General features: G+C 44.4%; 1 protein-coding gene across 1 annotated transcript in view; it reads right to left on the reverse strand.

Moving 5' to 3' along the window:
• The window catches only part of LOC144155533 (protein BANP-like), a 35,923-nt gene extending 11,227 nt beyond the window's left edge, over positions 1-24,696 (reverse strand). Inside the window, exons 1-6 of the mRNA XM_077687043.1 lie at positions 24,651-24,696; positions 24,527-24,573; positions 15,059-15,237; positions 10,283-10,452; positions 7,971-8,014; positions 3,966-4,044 (exon numbers count right to left, since the gene is read on the reverse strand). Coding sequence (XP_077543169.1) covers positions 3,966-4,044; positions 7,971-8,014; positions 10,283-10,452; positions 15,059-15,237; positions 24,527-24,569 — 515 coding nt within the window. The 5' untranslated portion in view covers positions 24,570-24,573; positions 24,651-24,696. The remainder of the gene's footprint in view (positions 1-3,965; positions 4,045-7,970; positions 8,015-10,282; positions 10,453-15,058; positions 15,238-24,526; positions 24,574-24,650) is intronic.
• Between the last annotated feature and the right edge of the window lie 1,320 nt (positions 24,697-26,016).

Genomic DNA, 26,016 nt, shown 5'->3' on the forward strand with positions numbered 1-26,016 from the left:
AGGGTTTTTTTGGGAGGGAAATCGCAAGTAACAATGCGTTGCATCGAGAATGAAATGCTGCCTTAAGAAAAACTAGTAAATGTCTAAAATTGGGACACTGAACACAGTTAGAATATGATCACAACTTGTTTATTTGAAATGAAACTGATGACCCCACTGCACCGCATTCTAGAGCTTCTGCAATTTTTCATTGATAGCTGCCAGCTTGGCCATGTTCTCGGCAAGGCTAGAATTAGCCTCAGAAAGTAGCACCTGGCCACATTCAACATCATCCATGTTCCTCATCAAGTCATCAGGGGCTCATCAAGTCACACCAGACTTGATGAGCCCCTGGGCCCTTTCAAGCATTGCCTTTGACGAGTCCAGTCCTTTTTCAAGCTGCGAGCCCCAGGGAGCGCCCAGGGCAACCGTTCCGCCAATGCGAGTAACGCGATACTCGGCCGCACGTGTACCGAGTGGTACCTGTGACAAATGCGACAAATGGCGCCGAAGAGCAACGCCTACAAGCATACAAGGCCCGCCATTCTCGCGCTGTTTTGGTACACCCGCCAGGGGGCGGTAACTGACAAAAAAAAATGCAGGCAGTCATTTTGGAGCACACTGGCGCAATATTTTGTGTTTATATCAGTTTGGAGCAGAGAATTTGCCTTGGCGCAAATTGGCGCATTTGGCGCAAGAATGGAAGCCCTGGACGGCAGCACCACTGCTTTACAAGCAGTTTTTGGAACCAGTTTTGCCTTCCATAGCAATAGAAAGTACCAAACAACAGCTGCACACACTACATTCAGAAACTACAGCAGCCCTGACAGAAAACAAACATTGGTGGATTTGGTAAATGAACCACTGATGAGTCCGAGCGGCAGCTTATCAACCAGCATGTGCTCACCACTCCTCTCAGCCACTCTGTAATACAGGCACAGCCCCACGGAGACGAGTCCCAATAAGCAACGGTGAGAAATACAGCAGCAAATTGTGGAGACAGAAAAGCTTCGACAGACACTGAAGTCAAAATACAAGTTGCTCTACATTGATAGATTAGCTCACTGAAAACACAAATATACCACTCTTACATGTAGCTTTTTTAAAATTAGGTAGAAAATAGCGAAAACGTGAAGACTGGTATCGCCGCCACTGGCTATACCATGCAACTTGCACCGAAAGTGGTTAAGACGTCTGGCATGCGCAACGTCTTTCCTGGCTGCCGCTGGATGGCGCTACTCGTCCATACTTGGGGCGGCGGCACCGCTTTTCGAGGAAGCATGCAAGATACGCATGAGTGGTTGGTTCGACGCCAACATTCACGGAGACTCAAAAGGACAATATGGCTTTCTTCAACAAAGTGTCAATATTGATCAGGGTTCCATGAAAGAGCATTTTGCTTCGTGGTCCGGAGCTGTAAAGGACTGGGAGTACGGCAAAGCACGACTGATTTGACTGAAACTGACCAAACCGCTTGGTACGTGGCAGTGTTGTATTTGGTTGCTTCCATATCACTATAAACCACCACTGCCTCGCTTGCTTCCAGTTTATCGTGAAGCAAACAACGATTGCAGCCGTTGTTTGCACCACGTTTGATTAGTGTTAATTAGCGATTTCTCAGTAATCGAGGCAACTTTCGGCCCCGAATCAACACTAAAAAGGCTATGGGAAGGTCATATTTTCATCTGAAACGAACTAGCTGGTTGCCTTCAGTGCCTCTTTAAGACAGGCCTTCGGTATATTCCTCGCATGAAAAAACTGAAGTTTCTTGTTAGAATCAATACATAATGAAAGAAATAAACGGTCGCTGCCCTTGTCATCTATTCATCATCAAAGGCTCGTCAGAAGCACCATTTAGTAGACCAAACCCAGCAAGACCGCAACTTCACGTCTGCTGTACAAAGTACGTACTGTGGAAAGTGAAGTCAGCAAAGTCACCAATTCTTCATTCCTTTTGTCACCCCTGTGCTCCCCTATATAGGCTGTATAGGCGCATGTGACAGCCTGCCCCAGTGATACCCATAGGACATTGTTTAAACAAACACGGCCCCATAAATTCCTGCGACCAAAGCATGCATTCTGCTCAAAAGTGTGATGCTCTCACTTTGCAATACTCGTTCTGGGTAACTAGGGCCCATTAGAGGCTTTTGTGAGCAGCTTGGTACAAGAAATTGATGCACAATGGTACAGTTCCTGCATCTCTGTGTTTCTATGGTTTGGCCAGGTAAAACAACTATAGTGCAATGTTTTTCTACATGTCTACATGCACAGAAGAACAACCATAATTTTTTATGCAAACTCCGAAGGCTTTCTTAACCCTTTCACTGCCGAGTTTATTCTGTGCACTTTTTTTTGCAAGCCTTTTTTTTTTTTCCAGGTTTGTTTGGCGGAATTTTGAGGCTCGTAATGAACTACGATGCTCTGCAGGATGTGTAAGCACTTTAGTCAGGATTATCTTGTCCAAACAAAATGTTGTACAGGAATACAAAAAATTTAACGCCTAACATTTTCAAAAATAATTACCCACTAATTAAGATGGCCATGTGTTTGGAAAACGATTGTTAGTTAGATATTCTTCAAAGAATGCTGCACTCGAAGTGGCACCTCGCAGCTAACACGTAGATAATGAGCTTTCCTTTGCTGCTTTAGTCGCATCTTACTTGCCACGGCTAATGGGGCCGTGATGCTGAGATAAGCCACAGCAACGCGATTGAAGAAACATGGGCTCTATCTGTTGCCTAAAATTTACCCGACCCAATCTATGCATTTAAGTGGCTTTGAAATAGATGTCACGACACGCCTGCTTAATTTTTTTTACACGAGTTGTCTTGGGAGTAGCAGGGAGTTCGGTATAGAGACAACACGTCTAAACTCGGGCGTGGCAGGGAGTGTGCGTGTGCGTGGTTGGACCAGTTATCTCGGGAGTGACGGTGAAAGGGGTAAGACCAAGCCATGAAAAGCATAGTTCTTCCTTTCAATATCACCTTAAAGATGAGCGAAAATGGCCTCAAGGCCATTAAAGAAATTTTCAGTACAGGTGAATGAATAATAAAACTTCAGCTAAAATCAATCTGAATCAGTATCAAATAGTACAACCAATTTTTCCCCTTTAAATTCATAGAAATTTTCTAAAAAAGAAAAGCAAAAATAATTTCTTGGGCCACTGAAGTTTGAAGGCAAAAGGACTATGGCTTCCCCTGGCAACAGTACTAATTAAAATTTTTTACTGCATATCAAAGATTTTTATCTTATCAAAGATTACTTCTATTTGGTGCAAATTTTTTCAGCAGCCATACTGGTGACACTTCACACCACAGCTTCCCCTATTCAGAGTTCTTCGTGGCTGCGGTGCACCTGTTCTACTCACGGGCCGTCATGTTCACCAGTCACGTGGGTTTTTCACACAATGGGGCAGTTACAGCTTTCACTTCAAAATTCCTTTCCGTATTTGTTCCTGTATACAGGATCCCCAAGAGCAAAAGCGTCAAAAGTGCTGGAAACAGGGGCAACGGGAGACAAAAAGCAAGCTCCTTTGTAGACAGTTCCCCTACTCCCTCCTTACGACTCCCTCGATTCTGGAGAGGAAGAAAAAAAAAGAGACATTTCGCTTCGTCGTGGTGGTGACAAAGTGGGATCGTGTAGCTGCCAGATTCCAAACAAATGCGGAAACAATGTCCACAAGCACACTGGTGGAACCAGCAATGCACCGGCACCACAAGGTGCAGCTGGTACGGGTTGCAGCGAAAATTCCCACTCTGAAGAAAATTACTTTGAAGTAAAGCCTCTGCAGTTTTTTCAAGTTCTTTTTGTTGTTAACAGAATCCACAACAACTAAGTTTCCATGACAATGAATACCCAAAGTACCCCATGAATTTTGTTGCAGTGGGGTACATCATAAGCTGCAGTTACAAGACTTCATAAAGCCAGGAAAAGAGGGAGAAAGTCTGTGTGTGCCCAACGACTGCATAAAGGAGCAAAAAACTTACGAGGGTGAGATTGGCACACGCACGCGCATGTCTGGGTCGTCGGGATTTCCAAGCCAGCAGCCATTGGGGTAGTCATCCACTAGAACAGTGTCAACAAAAATAGAAACACCAAAATTCTTTTCAGTTTGTAGCGCCCAGGTGAGGCGATTAAGATTAATGTGAAAAATTTTGAACAATAGAGAACAGAAGTGTACTGTACTTTCTGGAGGCATATAAGTCTCATTGTGTTATAGGTAGCACTGTCACATAAGAACCATTCTTTTGAAATTCTGTAGCTCAGTCACACCTTTGGTCAAGTTTCATCTCTCAAACAACCTTTTTGTTTTTCAGTGCCTGTAATTTTGCAAAAAAAAAAAAGAAAGCAAGAAAGGAGAGTGGCAAAAAGTATTGTACACTACAGGCTTATCCTGAGGTAATACTGTTTTCAATATATCACAAAAAATTCAATCAAAATAAAATGCTTTTATGTAGCTACAAAAAAAAAAAAAGAGAGAGGGAGAAACTCAGGCCACCCAGACAGGACTAGCTCCTAGAGTGATCAGCAATGGCTTTTAACAGCGACAAGTACATTCACTCCCTGACCAGTTCGAGCCATGGAAGTGACAAAGTGCAAGTTCATTGCAGAATCTTGCAGATCTGCGCCAAAAATTCCGGAAGAATATTGCTTGCATGCCCACCTGCAAAATTTATTTGATGCTATACTGAGTGGCCGCAACCAATTACTCTAAATAAAAAAATTGAAAAGATAAGTAATATGAATACTAAAGACCAACTTTCAAGACAAGGCTTATTTCAATTTCACTCATAAATTAACAAGTACAGCAGGAATTACTGCCTTATTTCACTCAATTTTGTCCACGCTTATAGAAGAATAAGACATGCAAATGCCAAGCAAGGCAGCAGTGTGGCGTAGTAGCAACTTCAAAAGCTTTCCTACAGGCTTTTCAACAAGCTCTACCAATTTGCTTGCATAATTTGGGACATTTCAAATCTCCATGAGTAAGCAAAGGTCTATAGCTCTCATTTATTTTTGACATGCTTAGTTTATAAATTAGCTATGTGTGGCTCATTTTGAAGCCACCAATACACACCAACTTGTTTCTCACCTATCAAGTCCTTTTCAAGCTTCTTTTGCTATGCAATGAAAGCTCACCCAGGGTTACAGACCCTATATATTTGGCTAGCCTGACATTCGAGGGCCTCAGAGCGTGTCCTTCTTGGGATAAAAATTCAGTGGTGCCGCAGACGTCTGGCATGCTGTGAAGCAAGCTGAGGAGCATCAGGCATGGTCACCCCTTGGGAGGGACACCCCCGAAAAGAAAAGGCTGTAAGATTTTTGTCAAGGCTGTCAAAACCTCATTATGTTTCTGGTCAGGCTAAATACATCTTTCAATTCATTTTGCTATTTGTAGGGTAAACGTTTGCCAACAGGCTCCGAACTCCTCGGAATTCAAGACACTGTGCGCACAAACACTGAGCCACTTATGTCTGCAGGGGCCAGCCCCACTGGCATGCTCTGGAAAAGTTAAGAACAAAGCGATTCAGCAATGCTTCAGCAAGTAAATAAGTTAAAGTATTACTAACACCAAATCACCAATTAGTTTTTGGAATTTTTTTGCTTGCTTTTATGTGTCTATAATGCAATAATTAAGACTGACCAAAGTGCTGCCAGTAATGAGTTATAATGGTATTCATGTTCCTCTGTTTTGGTCTCTGACAGCCTGGCAGCAGTTTGGAAGAGGAGGGAGGGGGGGGGCTCTATGGCCTACTTCCACAAGCTGTACAGATTTTTTATTTAGTGCTGTTATTTTCTTGTGCATGGGCGTGTCGACTTTGTTGCCAACTAATATGCATGTTGTTGCAAGAGAAAGAATAGACTAGAGTCACTAAATACAGTTGAATGACTTTATGGCAGACCACATTGTTTGACCAGCTAGAGGCTTCTGTGTCATTCCCCTCCGTACATGCGGCCGTCGGACCATTTGACATCACAGTGGCTGAGGCACTGGTTACAGATTGTACAGTTAACAACACTGTAATAACTGTAACAGCTTCATTTCCCTGCCCCTCAAAACTGTGGCAATAATATTTATTTGAAGCTGGTTCCACACAGCGTTAGATGCACATAATTGAAAAAAGCCGTTTTGGCACCTTCATGAAACAAACCATATATTAAAGTTTTCATACATTAAATTTTGGCATCGGCACTCCCTTAAAGTTGTTTATTAAGCTGGTGTAGACAGTGATGTTCAATAAGGCCATTTAAAATTAAAGTTAGAGTGACACGGTGACATTGCTTCTCGTTTTGCTCCTCAAAGCACGTGGCAGGTGCAGCCGCAAGGTAGTTGCATTGCGAGTAGACGATGTTCTTTATATATGATCACCCACCTTCAAAGGAGCCATGAAGACAAAACACAAGTTTGGTTCATTCAAAAGATTGCCTCGTTAGAATCATACTGACAGCACTTTTAACGTAAACTTCGCTCAAATAAGCTATATAATTAGGAAAAAAGGGAATGGCCATGCGACCCATTAGCTCATTTCCCGCAACAGAACCTATGATGTCATACCAGCCAGCTCTGCGATTGGCGGAGGCCGGCAAAAGCAGACGCAAATTAGACAGAGCTTATAAGCTTGCCGAATGAGCTATTTGCACTTAAATTTAACCCACATTCTTTTTAAAGCAGTAAGAATGGTGGGACCGACAGTGGAAGTTACGAAAGCACACATAAACATAGAAGTACCGATGTGTACTGCTGTTGGTACTGCGCGAACTATGCCTGGTTTAGCTGCACAGGACTGCGGGGCTTTGGGGTAGTTTTAGACGACACTGGCCGACTGACGCAGGCAAACGGTGTCTTACGTGACCATATTTGTCGAGCGAGCACTCTGTTTCACGAAACGATTATTTTCTCCCTGAACAAAAACAAGCCAGGTTCAGATACGATTAAAAACTAACCAGAGGCAGAAAACGGCTTGCCACGGTATGGTGGCACCATCTAGGTTCACTAAAGGTAAACCAGGCTTCCCAATCGGCTGCAGAGCGGTCGGTTCCTGTGATGTTATTGCAGACCACGAAAACACACGATTTAACAGAAAAATCAAAATTTTAATTTAAATTGAATAATTTCTCAGTGAATAACACATCGTTTGCACCCAGACAAGTGCTGGGGGCACTACAAAACACTAAATCTTTCAAATAAAACAAACGTATTTTGTCTTCATGGCTCCTTTAAGCTTGTTGGGTGACTACGGAGTACCAACTAGCTTGAACCTATACGTTGTTTTAAGTTAATTTGCCCCCATTTAAAAAAACCCACAAAAACTAATTTCAGCAAAAAAACGTAAGAAAACCAAGCAATGAATAATAAAGAGCCTTAACAGAACCAAATTAAGTGTGAAAATGCACCACAATTGGGGGCACTGCAGGCGATCGGTGCACTGTTTGCCTGACAACTTTTGCTGCTTCAACAACGTTAACAACTTTTGACCTTACCCACCCCAAGCAGCAACGGGATGGCAAGAGCGTAATAAAAAAACACTAAGGTACGCTAAAAACAGAGCAGAAACTATTTCAGTCATTTATTCCTGCTGCCCTGAACTTTGAAGTCTCATGTCTGGCGTCTGGCTATTTAACTGTCCCTGACACAGCACCTCTCCTACTGACGGGTGTGATGATAAATACAGCGGCGGGCAGGCTCACCACCTGCTCAAGCAGTCTACGCAAAGTCAGCATATAACCAACCTGGCCAATAAACACAGATCAAGCTGGTTCACAACAAAAAGACTGAAGTTATGCAGGCAAGCCAGTTTGCTTTAGCTGCAGTTTAAGTCAGAAGTATTTGACATTCCCTCTGCACATGAATCAAACCCAGCACAGACATCTTGACACCCCAGAGTGCTGCCCGAATCACGATCATGTTTCGGTCACCGCAACAGCCAAGAACAAGAAAAAGCAAAAGGAACTGGAGGGTTTTAGTTACACACACTGTTCTCACGGCTCACCTGTTCCACCCGTCGGCGATGGGACACAGACAGTCACGCTGGGCCTACATGCGAACAGGGACAGGTCAGCAGTGCCAACAATCAAATTTGGCAATACTGCTGTTAGTATAAAACATCTGCTTTATCATACTAGCAAGCAAGCGGTCATAGATTCACAGGTGTCAGATTATTACTCGCAGGAAAGCAGTTTCAGCACTTGAATAAAAAACCTGTCTTCTCTCTATATTTATAGTATATGGATGCTATGCTACAACGAAAACCATTGCAAGAAATGACCCATGCTCAGCAGTGAAGGCACTACAATGAAAATTACCAACAGTGTTTATGCAAGCATGCTTTCTCTTACACACAGCGCTTTCTCTGCAACTGCACATTTCTTATGTGGCAACATACTGTGACCTTCCAGCTGGCATTTCATAAATAAAGCCATCTGCCGGCAGCCACAGCAGGAGTAGTTAACAGGCATCATCATTTTACCGGAGACAGAAAAACCTAAAATAACAGTGCATTGTACAAAAATAGCTGCGACCACGCAATGGGAAAGAGAATACAATAGCAAATTGACAATCTCACTGGCTAATTAGCCACCATTTATTATTTAAAGAAGCCATGCAGACAATACACAAGTTTGGTTCATTCGAACGATTTCCTTATTAGAATCATACTGACACCCCTCTTAACGTAAACTTAGCTCAAATAAGCTATATAATTAGGAAAAACTAGAATGGCAAAGCGACTCACTAGTTCATTTCCCGCACTAGAACATATGACGTCACATGCACAACTGTGCGGTTGGCTGAGGCCGGCAAAATTGAATGCAAGTTATGCAGGGCTTATAAGCTTGCAGAATGAGCTATTTTCACTTAGGTGTAATGCATATACATTTTATAGCAGTAAGGATTGTTGGGTAAACAATGGAAGTTATGAAAGTACACGTAAACATATAAGTACCAGGGTGTACTGCTGTTGGTACAGGGTGCACTATGCTTGTTATAGCTGCACAACAGTGCGGTGCTTTATGGTTGCCTCACACAACCCTGGTTGAGTGGCATAAGTGGCATTGTCTTACGTGACCCATTTGTCTAACATAAACCATTGATTGATTGATTGTAGGGTTTAACACGCCGACGCAACGCAGGCGATGAGGCGCGGAGGGCTCCGGATTAATTTTGACCACCTGGGGATCTTTAACGTGAGCCAAAATCTCATACACACGGGCATTTTTGCTTTTCGCCTCCATCAGAAAAGCGGCTGCAGCGGCCGGGAATCGAACCCGGGACCTCGTGCTCAGCAGCGCAACGCCTTATTAGCCACTGAGCCACCGCGGTGGGTGTAACATAAACCATGTTTCATGAAACGATTACGACCTACCATAACAAAAACAAGCCAGGTGCAAATACAGCCGAAAATGAAGCAAAGGTGGACAGCAGTGCAAAGCAGTATGGTGGCGCCATCTAGGAGGACTGGATGTAAACAGGGCTCTGCAGTCCGCTGAAGACTGAAAAGCATACTAGAATTTTGCTTGAAGACCCTTTTTTGTGACGTCATGGCAGATGTCACGAAACACACAATATGGCGGGAGAATCAAAATTTTAACTTAAATTGATTAATTTCTCAGTGAATAAAGCATCACTTGCTGCTGGACGAGCAAAAGTGCTGGGGGCACTACAAAACACCAAATCTTTCGAATGAAACAAACGTGTTTTGTTTGTACGACCTCTTTAAGCTATTATTCGTCTCTTTACAGGCACATACTACAATTTCCAAACAAGCCAGGTATTTTTACACTCACTCCAATGCTGAAAATCCCTGAAAGCAACATGTGGTTGGAAGTACAGTGGCGAATTATGGCACAAGATACACCCCTGCTACCTGTATACAAGCAACACCACAAGGCGCTCCTCGGCTAAAGTACATCAGCTGGTTATCAAATGAGTCACAGGTTGTGACAGTCTGTCAGTGTTTGTTCAAATATACTTTTTTTGTTGCGCAATAATTCCCACCCTCTAATTGACTGTTGCAACCTGTGCTTACCAAGGGCACCCACAGTTGCCATGCTGCCGCTGATTGATTGATTGACTGGTTGATAGTTAGTGGCATCCCTTTGTAACGGGGTGATGACGTGTGTCATCTCACCAAAAGAATCTAATGTATCTATGTTGTATTACTATTTAGAGCTGTTCTTAGCGGCAGGCTCAAATTAAATTTTGTCCATTACAACTGGTATCTTATCTTCTCTAGGCTGCCTTTATTCCACCAGCATTTCAACCTACCTCTACAGCCTTGAAGCTGCTCGGTGGTGTCTGCCTCACCTGGTGTCGGCCGCGGGTAGATGGCTGGCAGAGGTTCCACCAGGCAGCAGGGCCGCCAGGCTGTTCATGCGGTCCCCGAGGGCCCCGCAGCGTGCCTCGACTGCGCTCAGCTTGTTGGAGATGGTGTCCAGCCGCTGCAGCACCTCTGCCTGCAGCTCCGAGAGCAGGGCCTGTGAGGCCCATCCCGCCCCCTTTAGGCCCCTGCCGCTCACCGAAGCTTCGTCGCAAGGATGTCACAGTGCCCTGCTGCTCATTCCGAAAGTTGAATTATCACTGATATAACTAGCTTCCCTTTTCTTATGCACGTACTAACAATGGCACTACTAAACCTTGGCATCAGCAAATTCTGGTGCCTCCCATTTACTCTTCCTACGCAAGAAATTTTTTGTGCTCGAAACAAACACCTAAAGCTGTTTACACAAATAAAATAACCACTGACATTAAAACTTGTTCCTGTTGTATGCACCTGAACCGAGCTGTGGTATTGCTTTTTTAAAGGGACACTGAAGTGAATTTGCCAAAATTCTATTTTTGTTCGCATTGCAAGACTGGCTGAAATAAACACACTTTTCATTGTTTATCCGGTTGATAAAGCAGTATTTAATTTGTAAAGCCTGAAAGAAGAAAAAATACCATGCAACATTTGTGGCAGCCCCAACATCTAATAGCAGAGACACGTATTCGTTTTGCGATGTAATTGGACGATGTCCAAGATTGGAGTTCAAACCAGTTTGGCAATCAAAATGCTTGGCACGACGTTATGCTTGGTGGGGCATTCTCAATATCTCATGAATTGGCATACCACGCTTCTACCACGTCGCCAGCTGTAGAATGTCAGATAAGCCTGCCAGTGCCACTTAGAATCGCAATGTTTGCTAGCCTAGGCGTACGCTGTGGATGAATGCCCTCCACGTCATCACAGAGGCTCAACTACGAGGCACTCCGCCCCCACCTTTGGAGCTTGCCTGGCTCGTTCCTGTGTCGTAAGAGGCGTGTTCGCACCAGGCCGAGAGTCAGATGATTTGGCACTGTGCCCGCGAGCAGTCGGTGCTGATGTCAACACCACGCCAACAACAACGTGCCAGAGTATCAGTGTCAGTCTGCATGCTGTCTGCCAACTCTTTCATGGAGCAATGAACGTTACAGCGCAAGATGGTGAATGCAGTACAGAAAGCATTACCTAAACAAAAACAAAAGTTAACTAAAAAAAAGTGCAATAGGGGATTCGAATCTCCTCAACGCGACACACTGCTTCCAGTGCTTGAAAGCACTTGGCCATAACCTCAGGGGTGTCGGGAGCGGGAAATATAAAGTATATATGGTATAGGCTGTCTATTTTTTTTTTTTTTGTTTCACCATCCCCAGCTGCTTAGATGAGTATTCCTTGAATAATGCATGTGTGGTAAGCAACCCCCAAATCCCCACAAATATCTTATGACTAGCAACTGCTTCCCTTAGGCAGGAAAAGCAATCGCAAACGTGTGGTTGTGCTGCTGACTGCCGTGCTAGTTCGCCCTGCGCAAAAAGTGCTTTCCGTACCTTGGTTTTACGATTTACAATAAAAGTTTCAGTCAATTTTAATTCCTTATTACCTATATTAACTTCACTGACTCTTCTGCCGTCTTTAATTGGCCCTAGATTTTCTACTAGCGTACCAGTCGCACAGGCATGTACAGTTTACAGCTCTAGTAAAGCGAAGTCAGCGAAGTGTCGCATGAGTACTTGTGTGGAGCAACTTTGACTTATTTGATTTGATTATGAGGTTTTACAGCGCTGACAATCGAACCCGTGAATCAACCCGGGAATCGAACTTGCGTTCTTGGGCTCAGCAGCCCGACGCCTTAGCCTTTGACTTCATCGACTTTACTAAGCTTGATACAGTCTACAAACTAACCAACTCAGGCCACATTCTTCAAGGCACAAACGTTGCCATGGCTTAGTGTTAATTGAGGGGCCAACCGACTCTGCCGGAAGGGTTGGCAAGCCGCGCAGTCAAGCTAAGCCTGCTAAAGTAATTGCACACGAAACGCCATTGAAATCGGCAAGGGCAATGCAGAGAGTAGGACAGCACTTGCTAAATGATTTTTCAACTAAATAAAGTCACGTAAACACACCCACCCTGCTAGTGTGAATCCTTTCTAAACTCGAGCCTCCAGTGGGGGAGATCCTTGAAACTGATTTCCCCATGCATAAGCATAATTATTAATTTGCAGAATCCTCTCCTCAGCCGAGTGGAGGGAGCAAATGGAGTGGAGGAGGGACTCAGAATACAGCCCCCACAGTGGTCGAAACAGGGCCTAGGGCCTCCAGATTTCAATTTGTGCAAGTAATTCCACAATGTTCACGAATCACTTCAGTGTCCCTTTAGGCCTCCAGAGTTCAATTTGTGCAAATAATCCCACAATTTTTACGAATCCCCTGCAGTGTTCTTCACTATGGTGTTATGTTATTTACTCTGTCAAATAATAATGTGAAACTGAAATTGAACTGAAAGAAGTGCCTGTGATCGTACAAATCTGACATGGTGCTATAATGCCTAAAAATAAATAATTTTACTTCCCCCCCCCCCCTTCCGTTTTTTGCACTTAAAGTGCTTACAGAAGGCTTAAGTCCTCCAAGAGAGTAATCTGAGCAAAAAGCACACAGTGGCGATCCGGACACTGTATTTACGAGTGCACAGGCCTATTGCTTCACAAGTTATAGCCAAGTCGACATGCTAGTTTTTTGGCATGTACTTACATAGTCTGTGCTGGGCAGCAAAAAGACAGAAAAAAACCTTGTAACTGTTCCACCCCAGCCAACAATAGATACTTCAATGAAATCACTTTTATTAATCAGCTATGCAAGCTTTTTTTTTTTTCACACACATGGAATTGCTGCGTGACTGGGTATCAAGAATTCTGGTATTTCAAATAGCACACACCCTACAGATCATCATCAAAACTATTAGCCTATCAAAGTCCAGTGCAGGACAAGGGCCTCTCCCAAAGGCGTCCAACCACTTCTGTCCTGCTGCCCTGCCCAAATCCAGTTTTGCCCCTGAATTTTCCTAAATAATTCTTCCATTGAGTTAATGGTCTTCCCCAACTTGCAGTCCCATCTCTGAGCAGCCATAACTGCTGGTCCACCAGCTCATTGCCACCAATCGTTAATATAATTCCTATACAGTTAAAACTCGATTTAGCGAAGTTGAGGGGAGTGGCGAATGATTTCAATAAATTGAGAACTTGAGTAAATCAAGTTAGGCATTCCTTGGTCACATAATTCAGTACAATCGATTATATACTGTAGCAGCATCCAGTAAGCTTATGCGGCATCACATTTGCACAGAGTAAATGCTCCAAAAATGAAATTGCTGCCCGCGCATATGAAAAGTGACCACGAAAATTGTTACCTAAACAAGAATGGCCCCCGGGGGACTACACATTTATTTCCCACCTAAGTAGTCGGTGATCTTTGCTTCCGTGCGCTTTGTAAGCAATGGCCGCACAGATTTCTTTTAAGTTTCCGACTCTGTAATGCGTCAAGTGCGTTTACCATATCCTCGCGCATTCCAGCAAACATCCGCAACAGATCAAGGAAATCCATCACTTGACCCGGTGTTGGCACAAAAGCTTCGATATCTTCAGCATCTTCGCCAGCGTCTTCAGCCGCCACTTTCTCCACACTTCCTTCAAGCCACAAGATATCTCCATCATCCAAAACTTTTGCATTGACTGCATTTGCGTCGGAGCTCCCGTAGTCGGAGAAGCTTATCCTGACAGGCACTTCATCCACTGAACAAAGGTGCTCCCAAGCATCTTCATGCTGGTGCACAGGACAAAGGTGCTCCGCGATATTATCTTTGGTTCGCCATGCATCAATTTTGAGGTGTTCTCTACAAAAAAGACCAAAACTAAAACTTTTTGAGCTGCATTAGTATTTGAGAAAAGGTTCGCTAAGCCAGGGCAGATCTTGATAATTGTTTCATCATTTCGAGTTAGCCAAAGCATTGGGCTCTCTATGGGCCTCTGAGGGGGGATCAGGATACCTTCGTTAAATCAGGTATTTCGTTAAATCGGGTTTGGACTGCATATCCACATCCTGGTGTATTTGTATTTCTCCGAGTTCATAATGACTGACATTGCCTTAAAAAGAACTCAATCTCAAGTGAGATTCTCGAAAAATTATGGGGTATGCTCGGAACCTTCTAAGAAAGTGAAGGAAGAAGTCTAGCTGGACCTCCTGTTGATCTGTGCTTGAACTTACTCTTGAACTTTGTGGCCGCATGTTCATGGGGCTAAACAAGTTGAGATGGGTGCACCCATCACTACTTGTCCAGCCCCATGAACAGCACCCTCCGAAGCTCGTTCCCCTCGCTCGCCATTGCCGGAAGCCTCCTGTTCAGCCCCATCGGTACCTTTGCCTCTCAAGGCAGCTCGTTTTAGACGTGTGACAGCAGCCTACCTTTTTCAAGTGCTGCTGTTCCCTATCCCGGCACATGCCCCGGTCTTCTGTGCGATTATGTGTACCCCAAAAGGATTTTCTGGGCACATTCCATGAAACAGAGATCTAAGGCTTTCACCTTGAACCTTCTTTTGCTTTTCTCCATTTCTTCCAACTGGATGCGGGCTATGGGTAAGGCCACATCATGATGCCCCCGTTAAGTCAGCCATGACTGTTGAAGCAAGCAACAGACACAAACTGACCAGAAAAAATTTAGCCCCAGTTTCACCCCTGGAGAGGCCCCGCAGACTTCACCGGCATCCTACTGGACCCGAAGGCAACCAGACTCACCGCCAGGTCCTCATGGGCGCTGGCCCCAGCTGGGGTGGCCTCCTCCTCCTCTTCGGGGGGCAGGCCAGCCATTTTGGCCAGCAGGAACTGGCCCCCTCCGACGGGCACCAGCCGCAGCGGCGGACTCTCTGCTTGATCTGCCATCTGGTCCACCAACACCAGGCCCGGCAGGCTGTCTCCTGCCGCCAACACAAAGGAACCCATTGGTGGGCACCCACCTTCTCTAGGCCACGATGTTTGAAGCATACACTGAACAAATGTGGCTGAACAGGCTTCCCGGAGGCGCTGAATTGGCAGGCAATACCCTCTTCACTCACCAGCCGTCAAGCACAAAGCAGCATGCTACAAACCAGAGCTAACCAAGCTTGTATGCAGTTGCACATGCACCTTGGCAGCATAACATTTGTGCAACCTTTCAGGAGCTGTTCCTATGAGGCAGGCTGCACACTATTGTCACGTCTTAAATTAAATGTGGGCATCCCTCCATAAGCTTACCGTGCATGCTTCCATGCCAGGCCGCATAATTCTACTGTAGGATGCATGTAGGACACATTTCTCCACACATTTGTCCCCCTCACTGGGGATTAACAGAACTCATGTTACACTTCTCAAATCAGCGCAAGAATCAATTTTTCATGCAGTTGTTAAGTGCCACACAGCACACTTTACAACAGCTGGAATTTTGCGCCGTCACAGCAAATATACATCATGCCAACATTCACTCGTGCAGCTACCGTAATCCCCCATTAACTCGAAGTCGTAAAATCCGCTGAAAATTTCGACACAAACAGAGTTTTGGGCTAGGCGAAATGCTGAAAATTTGTGGTCAGGTAACTGAAATAAGAGCTAATGCTAGTAACAAAAGCTCCACTGCACAGGGGAGCTTTCGTAATAAAGGCAAACAATTTCGCAGGAAAAACCAATTTTCATTATTTCAGAAGAAACAACTGCGTGATCCTCGCCTGTTTGCGTTCGCATATGGTCCCAGAAAAGCGTTTTCGAGCTGCTCAGTGCATCATATCAACTGCTGGTCGCCACCACAACATTCTACCTTGTTTCAAAGCAGGCACAGAATCTTTGTTATTTCTATAGTTGTACACACTTCTTGAGGTTCCACTTCATCATAATGATCAGCTGCATTTTAAGGGGGGACACTGGTCTTAAAACAGCTTCTTTTAATTTTCAAGTAAACTCTGTGAAACTTGTCAGCCTTGCTGCTTTTTTCCCACTGATTTCGAATATGCCGTCATTTTTTCAGCTGGTCAATTAGTTCCAAAGATACTTAGAGATAATTAGCCAATCTTGGTCAAACAATAGACAAGACAATGTTGGTCATAAAACTGTAATCTTTATATTTTCCAATTATGTGAACCGTGGTGAATGCAATAATCGAAGGCGTTTCTTGGTGCATCACTTGGAACTGATTTTACAACTCTTGAATTTAAACTTCGGTGGCACCAGTGGCAAGGAACCATTTAAACTCTACAATCAATGTACAGCCACGATAAAAAGTTTACGGACCAGGGGAATGGTAATTTTAGGTTATTTCTCTTCCTATAGCAGCCCGATAAACTGTCGAATGCATGCGACATGTCGTATAAGTACTGAACTAATGAAAACTACCGCACATAGTACTCCGGGCTGCCGTGCGGCAGAGAAATAATTCAAAATTGCTGCTTTCGGGGTCCGTAAACTTCTGCTCTGGGGTGTACGTCGTAGAAAAATGTTTCGGGGATGTGATTACCCAATACCTGACTATAACTTGTGCCTTTTATGGGAATATAAGCCATGCAAAAATATTTAAGAGGCTGTGCGTTGTTGAATATGTGCCCACTCACGCCTTATTGCAAGAACCAACTTAAGGTAATGAAATCACGGAAAAATGAATGGTTTGCAAGTCCAGAGAAATATAATAGTCGTACGGGAATGAAAAAACCCATCGTAGCTTCGGAAATGCTAAAGACGTTCGTCTGAAATTAAGCCAGGTAGGACTCACCAGATCAACTAGACAACAAATGCACTGCTATTTCACAAGACAAGGGGAGTTTGGGGAGGGGGCGCTTAACTATCGCTGTGTTAAAATGCGGAGTGAAATCAAGGAATGAACCTTTTAGTAATCACACACACAAGCTGCGCATTCACTTTCCATTTGTTTTTCACCTTCAACAAATGGCTGATCAGTTGGCGAACGCATTTTCTTTTAAAGAATACCGGGTAGGCAGTTCACAAGCGATAAGGGGTGTTGTTGGAAGAGCGTGGTATCTGATAAGGCCCTCTCATTTCAGTTTTTGCTAGATTCTGCAGGCTCTCTGTGTCATATGACGATGTTTCGAAGAAGGCTTTAGTTGCGGACGCAGATTACTCTATAAGCCCGTCTTCGCGCTTTTCGTGGAGGATAAATGTAACAGATGAATGTGGGCTGACTCCTGAGTATAATTTTGCATTATCCATCGTACTTCTTTCGTAGAATGTTCATGAAATTTATGCCACATTGGCTTGTTCAGGAAACGAAAGATCTAATCAGGAAACGGCAAACCATGAGTATCTCTACCGCAGCTGACAGAATAGAACAAGCCGAGCTCTCGAAGTTAATCAATAAGCGTAAGACAGCTGACATACGGAAGTATAATATGGAGAGGATCGAATACGCTGTAAAGAACGGAGGTAGCCTGAAAGCAGTGAAGAGACGTCTTGGCGTGGCGAAAGATCAGATGTATGCACTTAAGGATAAGCAAGGCAATGTCATCACAAATAGGGATAAAATAGTCACAGTGGCCGAGGAGTTCTATAGGGATCTGTACAGTAGTCGGGACATACAGGATAATGCCGAACGAGACAGTAGCTCAGAGGAGATAGACATCCCACCAGTAACAACCGAAGAAGTAAGGAAGGCTTTGAAAGAAATGAAAGGGGGCAAAGCGCCTGGTGAGGATCAGATAACAGCAGACCTCTTGAAGGATGGCGGAGAAATTGTACTTGAAAAACTGGCAAACCTGTATACGCAATGCCTAATGACCGCAATGGTACTGGAATCTTGGAAGAACGCGAACATCATCCTAATCCATAAGAAAGGCGACATGAAGCACTTGAAAAATTACAGGCCGATCAGCTTACTGTCAGTCGTCTACAAGGTATTTACCAAGGTAATCGCTAACCGAATCTCTGCAACCTTAGATTTCAGTCAACCTAAAGAACAAGCAGGGTTCCGTAAAGGTTATTCAACAATGGACCATATTCACACGATCAATCAGGTGATAGAGAAGTGCGCTGAGTATACTGAACCCCTATATATAGCCTTCATAGATTATGAGAAAGCATTTGACTCGGTCGAAACCCTAGCAGTCATTCAGGCATTACGGAACAAGGGGGTAGATGAACATTATGTAAGAATACTAGAGGATATCTATAATGGGTCTACAGCTACCATCATCCTCCATAGGGAGAGCAGTAAAATACCTATAAGGAAGGGTGTCAGACAAGGAGACACAATCTCTCCAATGTTATTCACAGCATGCTTACAAGAAGTATTCAGAACGTTGGATTGGGAACAGGTGGGAGTAAGGGTTAATGGAGAATACCTCAGTAACCTCAGATTTGCTGATGACGTTGCCTTGCTAAGTAACTCGGGGGACGAATTGCAAAGCATGCTTTCCGCACTGGGCGAACAGAGTAGAACCGTGGGCCTGAAAATTAATATGCAGAAAACTAAAGTAATGATCAATAACCTCGGGACAGCACAGCAGTTTGAGGTAGATGGCGAGGCAGTGGAAGTGGTAAGCGAATATATATACTTAGGCCAAGTTGTGACCCCAGATCCCAACCATGAGGCAGAGATAATTAGAAGGATTAGAATGGGGTGGGGTGCATATATGGCAGACATTCTCAGATAATGAATAGCAGCCTACCATTGTCGCTGAAGAAGAAAGTGTATGACAGCTGCATCTTACCGGTACTCACCTACGGGGCAGAAACTTGGAGGCTCACTAAGAGGGTTCAACTTAAATTGAGAACAACTCAGCGGGCAATGAAGCGGAAAATGATAGGTGTAACATTAAGGGACAAGAAGAGAGCGGAGTGGGTCAGGGAGCAAACTGGTGTTAAAGACATATTAGTAGAAATTAAGAAGAAGAAATGGACGTGGGCAGGGAATGTAATGCGAAGGCAAGATAACCGCTGGTCATTAAGGGTAACAGAGTGGATCCCTAGAGAAGGCAAGCGTTGCAGGGGGCGGCAGAAAGTTAGATGGGCAGATGAGATCAAGAAGTTTGCGGGGATAAATTGGTCACAGTTGGCACAGGACCAAGGTAATTGGAGAATAATGGGAGAGGCCTTTGCCCTGCAGTGGGCGTAGATAGGCTGGTGATGATGATGATGATGATGATGGCTTGTTCAGAGTAGTGATCAATACCTGAGGTATGATACTGGCATGCATAACTGGCGTGCTGTCAGGCATGAGTGCTCCGCTAGATTATGCTAGCGCACAAAGCCGATTTACATCATAGTGTATGGCTGTAACATTACCATTGGAGGAAACGCTGCTTACGGAGACACTGCTACTAAATTTCAGGGCAGTGGAATTGCGATCAGCTGCATGCATATGCTGGCTTCGGGACACCGGCCTGTGACTCACAACTGGTGCTCATACAGACCGAATGTACCGCAGTAAGATCACGTCAGAATCGCTTAAACTCTCGTAAACACACCACACTTGCAAACAGAGTGGCTGCTTTACATTAATATGTATTTCGAACGCGTACAAACAGTAAATCACAGTCTTGAACATGCCCCAAAGCAACGGTGACAGGGGGGAGCGGGCCGGAGACTCCCGCGGCTGCTTTCGAAACGGGCCGCTTGAGGGATTTCAGTGGCGCCCCTACCGGAAGCGCTCGAGGCATTTAGCGTTTTGTGACCTCAATGTAAAATCAAGGATGCATTCAACAAACGAAAAGTATGCCTACTCCTACTCCTGAGCATGTCGGCGTGCAGGTGTTCATCAGCTTAATTCTGAGTCGTGGTGGGCATTTTGTGGCAAGAATGAAATGCAGAAATGCTTTTTTGGCTTGCTTATGCAAACTTGTGGCTCATGTACAAAAGCGAATTCCAATTCACCAACTTCTCAGTGATGATACTGATCACGAGGTTCTTTTTAAAGCAGTTGCAGGTATTTTCCAAGAATGAGATATTCGCTGTGTGTAATAGATTGCAGGGTTAAAAAACCTCTCTCTAGGCTGAGTGGACTTGCTGCACACATATACAGCAGTCCCTCATTAACTCGAACTTGGATAGCTCAAAATATCCGTTATGTTGAACCTTTTTTTCGCCGTGCATTTACCTCCCGTAGGCGCCATGTATTTAACCCCCTTTATCTCGAAATGCTTTTTTGGGGGACTGCAGATATCTCAAAATGTTGACCCAGAGGACACAAGGCAAAGTCCGCTACAGGAAGTGAATAGGGCTCCGTTCTAACGCTAAGCTCCCACTACGTGCCGAATGTGGTTGTGAACGGCAAATTTAAGTTGTACGGTGCCAATGTTCCGGTTACCAAAAGGTTGTCCGACCCCTACATCGTTAAAGGCCCGTTCACACTAGCGACGAAAGTGAGCGAAAGCGACGGGAATTCCGTCGCTTTGTCCCGTGACGACCGTTTTTGGCGAATGGTCGGGACCAATTCTTGTTGTCGCGCGACAAAGCGACAGAATTCACGTCGCTTTCGTCGCAGTGTGAACAACTTTTTTTAATTTTCAATTAAACTTTGTGAGACTTGTCAGTCTTGCTGCTTTTTTCCCACTGATTTCAAATATGCCATTATTTTTTGAGTCGGTCAATTAGTTCCCAAGATAATTAAGGTTAATTAGCCTATCTTGGTCAAACAACAGACAAAACAGTGTTGGTCATGAAACTGTAATCTTAAAATTTACCAATACTGTGAACCCTGGGGAATGCAATAATCGAAGGCGTTTCTTGGTGCATCGCTTGGAACTAATTTTACAGCTCATTAAACTTTGGTGTTTGAAACTGGTGTTTAAGACACCGACGCAATGCAGGTGATGAGGCGTGCCGTAGTGGAGGGCTCGGGATTAATTTTGACCACTTGGGGATCTTTAATGTGCGCCGAAATCTCGTGCACATTGGCATTTTTGCTTTTCGCCTCCATGAGAAAAGCGGCTGCCGCGGCCGGGAATAAAACCCGCGACTTCGTGTTCAGCAGCACAACGCCTTAGCCACTGAGCCATCGCGCGAGTTCGTGGCTGTACATAATTGAAGCAAAGCCACATTTGTTGCCCCCGCTGCAAAACGAAACCAACCTCTTACAGTGCCAATATCAGGTCTAAACGAGGCGACAATAAATACAATTCATTTGTGCTGACGTGTTCGAAGGTGACAGTGGTGATATGGTGCTGCTGTCGCAGACGCCCGTTAGAGCAGCCAAGAAGCGCGCAGAACCGCCTCCCCGGGTAGGTCTTGTTGGCGTTCGAGCACTGTACCAAGACGCAGCTGTTTTTTTAAGTGCCCCAAATGTACTATTTACTTACAGACGTCACCATAACAAGTTGTTTAACGCACAGAAAGGCTAATAGAAGTGAAAGAAAACCAACACACTGCATGACCACCTATCAGCCAAGCAGCACTAAACCCGTAAACGGCGTGGAGAAGCGACGGCAGGCGGCACAGCGATGCTCGAGGCGTATATTCCCAATGATGCAGTTAACACAGACCCGGTATTAAAAACTCAGTAAAGAATAAAATAATGCTGATGCCTACAGAAGCTCTGTTCACAATATGAGGGTTGTCTGATAAGCATAGTAAAAACAGAAGTTAAGCATCTTCGTCTGAAAACAATTCATTTCATTTCACAACACAGCCTCTTGAGACTTCCTTCCCATTGAGCCATATTTTCACGTTTTCAAACAAGAAATCAGAAACGGACTAAACTAGAGAACACAAGAAAGAGAGGGGGGGGGGGGGGGGGTGTACAAGGAGCCAGTTGAAAGGCGAATTCATGCAAGTTTGCCCTTGCAATGGTCAATTTATTGGATAATGTGTTGTCTTGGTGAAAGAGAACTGTCAATGTGTCGGTCTGGGCCATTCGTGCTGTTTTTTTCTAAATTTCAAACCTATCTTTCATACAGTCCAGTGCGTAAAAATCACGTCATTGTTTTACCATCTTGCCAATAGTCGAAAAAGAGATATTCCTTGACTGCACCAAAATACAGTGGCCATCACCGTCCTGCCTACAAATGAACGGCCTTTAATTTGTCCGAAACGATTTCACTGATTTGACTGCTGCTTCGACTCAAGGGTGTAGCAGTAAATCCATGTTTCCTCCACAGTCATAATCTGTGCAAGAAAGTCCTGCAAATTGCGATTAAACATCACCTAACCCTACCTGGAAACTTTCTTTCGCCCGTGCTTTTGGTCCATGGTTAACTATACCAGCCCCCACCATGCTCACAAGTTCACCTGCAGTTCTTCATGCAAGAATTTGGTGCAACCTCTCAGTTGAGATGCCGATGGTGTCGGCAATCTTGCACATTGCTATTTAGCAATACTGCGTAACAATGCCATTTCTTCCACAATGTTCAGAGTAAGAACCTCAACCGGATGTGCACTGCATGCACCATGTCAAGTTGACATCTGGCTAATATGAATTCATTAATCCAAACCTACTCCCACTTTTCCCGTGAACTTAATCTAACCTGGCTTTGATCTGCGCAGCTGTCCAGTAAAAATTTATCAGAGCACGGAACCCACCTCTTTCTATTTGCATTATGCGTGCTGACACGATTGCCACAATCTTATTTCAGATGACAATAATGCCACACTTATCGATGATATTCTGCTTGAGGTGGGTTGTAGAGCGTTACTTCCCAGACACCTTGTCACCACAAATGTAGTGCAATCTCATGGAAAATTAACAAGGTTATCTAAAAACCCTAATAACTGTGGCAAGGACAGGGCTGCTGTATAGGTACTTACTTAAATGAAATGATAGCACTGTGCGTGTGATGAAGGAAAGGTGTCAGCCAAGTGGTCTGGATTGCCACAAATTTAAAAGCACTACTTTCAGTTGTTTTTTTTAACTCGTATTAAAAAATCAACATTTTTAAAGTCTAGTCTCGCTGTGGGCAGTGTTTCCCAGAAGTTACAGAAGTTACATTTTCTTTTTTTTTTCTTTTATGGAACTCTAACCCCCTTGGGTGCAGCTTACACTGGCATTTTTTCATATTTCCCCTTCTATTAAAGATGCAGCTATTACGACTAGGAACTGAACCTGGACCTCTCACTCAATGGCATAATGCCTTAGCCACTACGGCATGTAGAACACTGGTGATTCAACTCTTATCACCATCAAAATTGAAGGCAAAGACAAAATGGCCCCAATATTTTTACTCTGCTTTTTTGTCAGAATATGCCCAGGGGCTTCACAGCGTGCCCACTGAATAAAACAATAGCACTGTAATTAATGTGCTTCTCATACTTGCAGAGAAATTTGTTTCTTTTTCAAAAAGCTTGGACAGCTGACTTGAAGATCCTTTAATAAGCATTATGGGAAAATTTACGTAGTAAATACAAATGCTAAAATGAGCTACATACAGACAGTAGTTAGTCACTTCCAGACAAAACTGACTGGTGTAACATTTTCAAGCTACGATGTTCTACAAGCAACATCTACCTCCACTAAGTATCCACGCTTTAGCGCACTTGACTGAACAGGTTCAGGCTGTGTAGCACTCATCACAATCTGCAAGTGACGTGTGGTACCTGCACTTCTCTCGACCTGCCACTGGCAGGTCAAGGAGATAAGTGCAGAGGAGGTGCATAAGTTACGCATGCCGTGGCACCAGGCCATGAACTATCGCGAACTGGTGTAAGAAACGCAAGCCAGGCATTTCTGCAAGTGCTCAGTAGTGCCGTATGTGTGTGACCTTTAGTTTTATTTGGAGAGTTTTAACGTCAATTTTATTCAATGAAACCTGAGAGTCATATTACTGCCTGTAACTGACTAGCTCGTTATTATGCAGTTCTGTACTAGCTGCTCACACAATGCGCTTAGTTACACACAAACAGGAAATGCCTGTTTAATAGTTTCTTTTAAAGGTGGCCTAAAACACCAGCCTGCCAAAGTGGTGCACTTCCAACCAAACATTCATTCTGGCCCGTCAATTCCAGAATTTGAATTTCGTTTCGTACATGATGCTGCACAAACCAGCAGATTGCGTGTTTTTTCTGTAATTTTTTATACAGAACGGTTCTTGACAGAAAGTTTCCCGAGAATGCGACCCGTTTAACAGGCGCCAACTCTTCCGGGTTTTCGAATACCAACTGCCGGCACACGCGACAGTTCACACCTCGTCCTGTGCGTTACACTACGGCGGACTGACAAGCAAAAATTCCAAAGTGCGCATGCTACCGAAGGCGACCAAGAAGCAGCCATGATGCCACAGAGACAAAAAAATAAATCATCACCATTCACTGTCAGCTGAAAGGACGATGGAATCTCGTCCGCCATCCTCCTGGGGGAGAAAAGAAAATGAACGTTCGCCGTCTATAATTTTCAGCGATAACTGCGGCGAATTAAAATACCGCGAACCCAGCAGGCGAGCGCTCATCTGCCGCAAGAAACGAGGCGCGCACGGCAAGAACAGCACACGTGGAAATAATTGAACACACTAAACTTTATTTTAACACTTGCGACAGGCAGCTGGTCTCATAAGAGCGAAATCTTACCGTGTTGTCAGAATAAATGTAGCAGTGGATACAGGTGCAGCTCACCAAAACTTTTTCTGGAGGGTAGCAGAGCGTCTGCAACATTAGGTTAATAAGCTATGGATCAGAATGGCAACCTTCAGCAGAATGGCTGCATCAGGATGTAACGTGTTCAGTTTCTTCCAGAACTGAAAGCTGCACCTCCACGACTACCCAAGCACTTCCTATGCTGGATTTCGGCCGGGGCACACGAGTTTCCCTTTTCGCGGATCGCGAGCTGCGCGAACCGTGGGGGGTTCTGAGCGTACAGGCCACGATTGTGTTGCAAGCTAACATGAGGCCGAGGCCTAGATGCAATTTCTACCTCCATTCTAACACGACCGTGAGGCGCACGTTGCTCAGACCTTCAAAACAGAATTTTTTTGAGCAAGCAGGCGATCTGACAGAAACACAGTCGCCGCCTCGCAAAATCTCAAACGAAATCACGTACCTTCTCGATATCGCGATAATGGCGTTCCTTCTCGACAAATTCGAGACAACTAAAATGACGTCATGACATGCCAGGTTTTTTTTCTCGCATTAGTCGACAACTATGCTACTAAACAAAGTTTTTTTCTTGATAATTGATCTTATTTATTTGTATATTTTATGTTTTGTTTCATATTCACTATTTTAGAAAGTACTGAAACCGAAACCAGACATGCTCAGATTTCGCCCGGACCATTTTCGCCTCCTTCACCAAGGTAAGTGTCTGTACTTTGTATTGCAACACCAAATTATGAGGGATGGACATGTAAAATTTACTAGATTCCGTTTTAGCTATAACTTCATGCGCATACGTCATTATATTAGATAAGATTAGGCTGGTCGGCGTCCGCCGGGGACGTGGTACTTTGCTGTTTTTTTGGGACCTTCGCTTTTCTGTGCCGAGAAAGCATCCGGGGTTAACAATATTTGTTACCCCTACCCCCCCCCCCCCTCTCCCACACGACACAACAACAACAATAACAATCTAATTAGTGGAAATCTTCGACTGATTTTCCACTGGTTTTAATTTATTTGATTGATTATGAGGTTTTACGCGCCGACTCTACACAGGCGATGAGGCGCGCCGTAGTGGAGGGCTCCGGATTAATTTTGACCAACTGGGTATATTTAATGTGCGCCAAAATCTCGAACATACGGGCGTTTTCGCTTTTCGCCTCCGCCAGAAAAGCCGGCCTCCCCACCGCCGCAGGTAACTGGTTTCG

Source organism: Haemaphysalis longicornis, unplaced genomic scaffold (assembly GCF_048455015.1).
Source record: "Haemaphysalis longicornis isolate Haplotype H1 unplaced genomic scaffold, Haemaphysalis longicornis Haplotype H1 scaffold_1, whole genome shotgun sequence".
Taxonomy (NCBI): Eukaryota; Metazoa; Arthropoda; class Arachnida; order Ixodida; family Ixodidae; genus Haemaphysalis; species Haemaphysalis longicornis.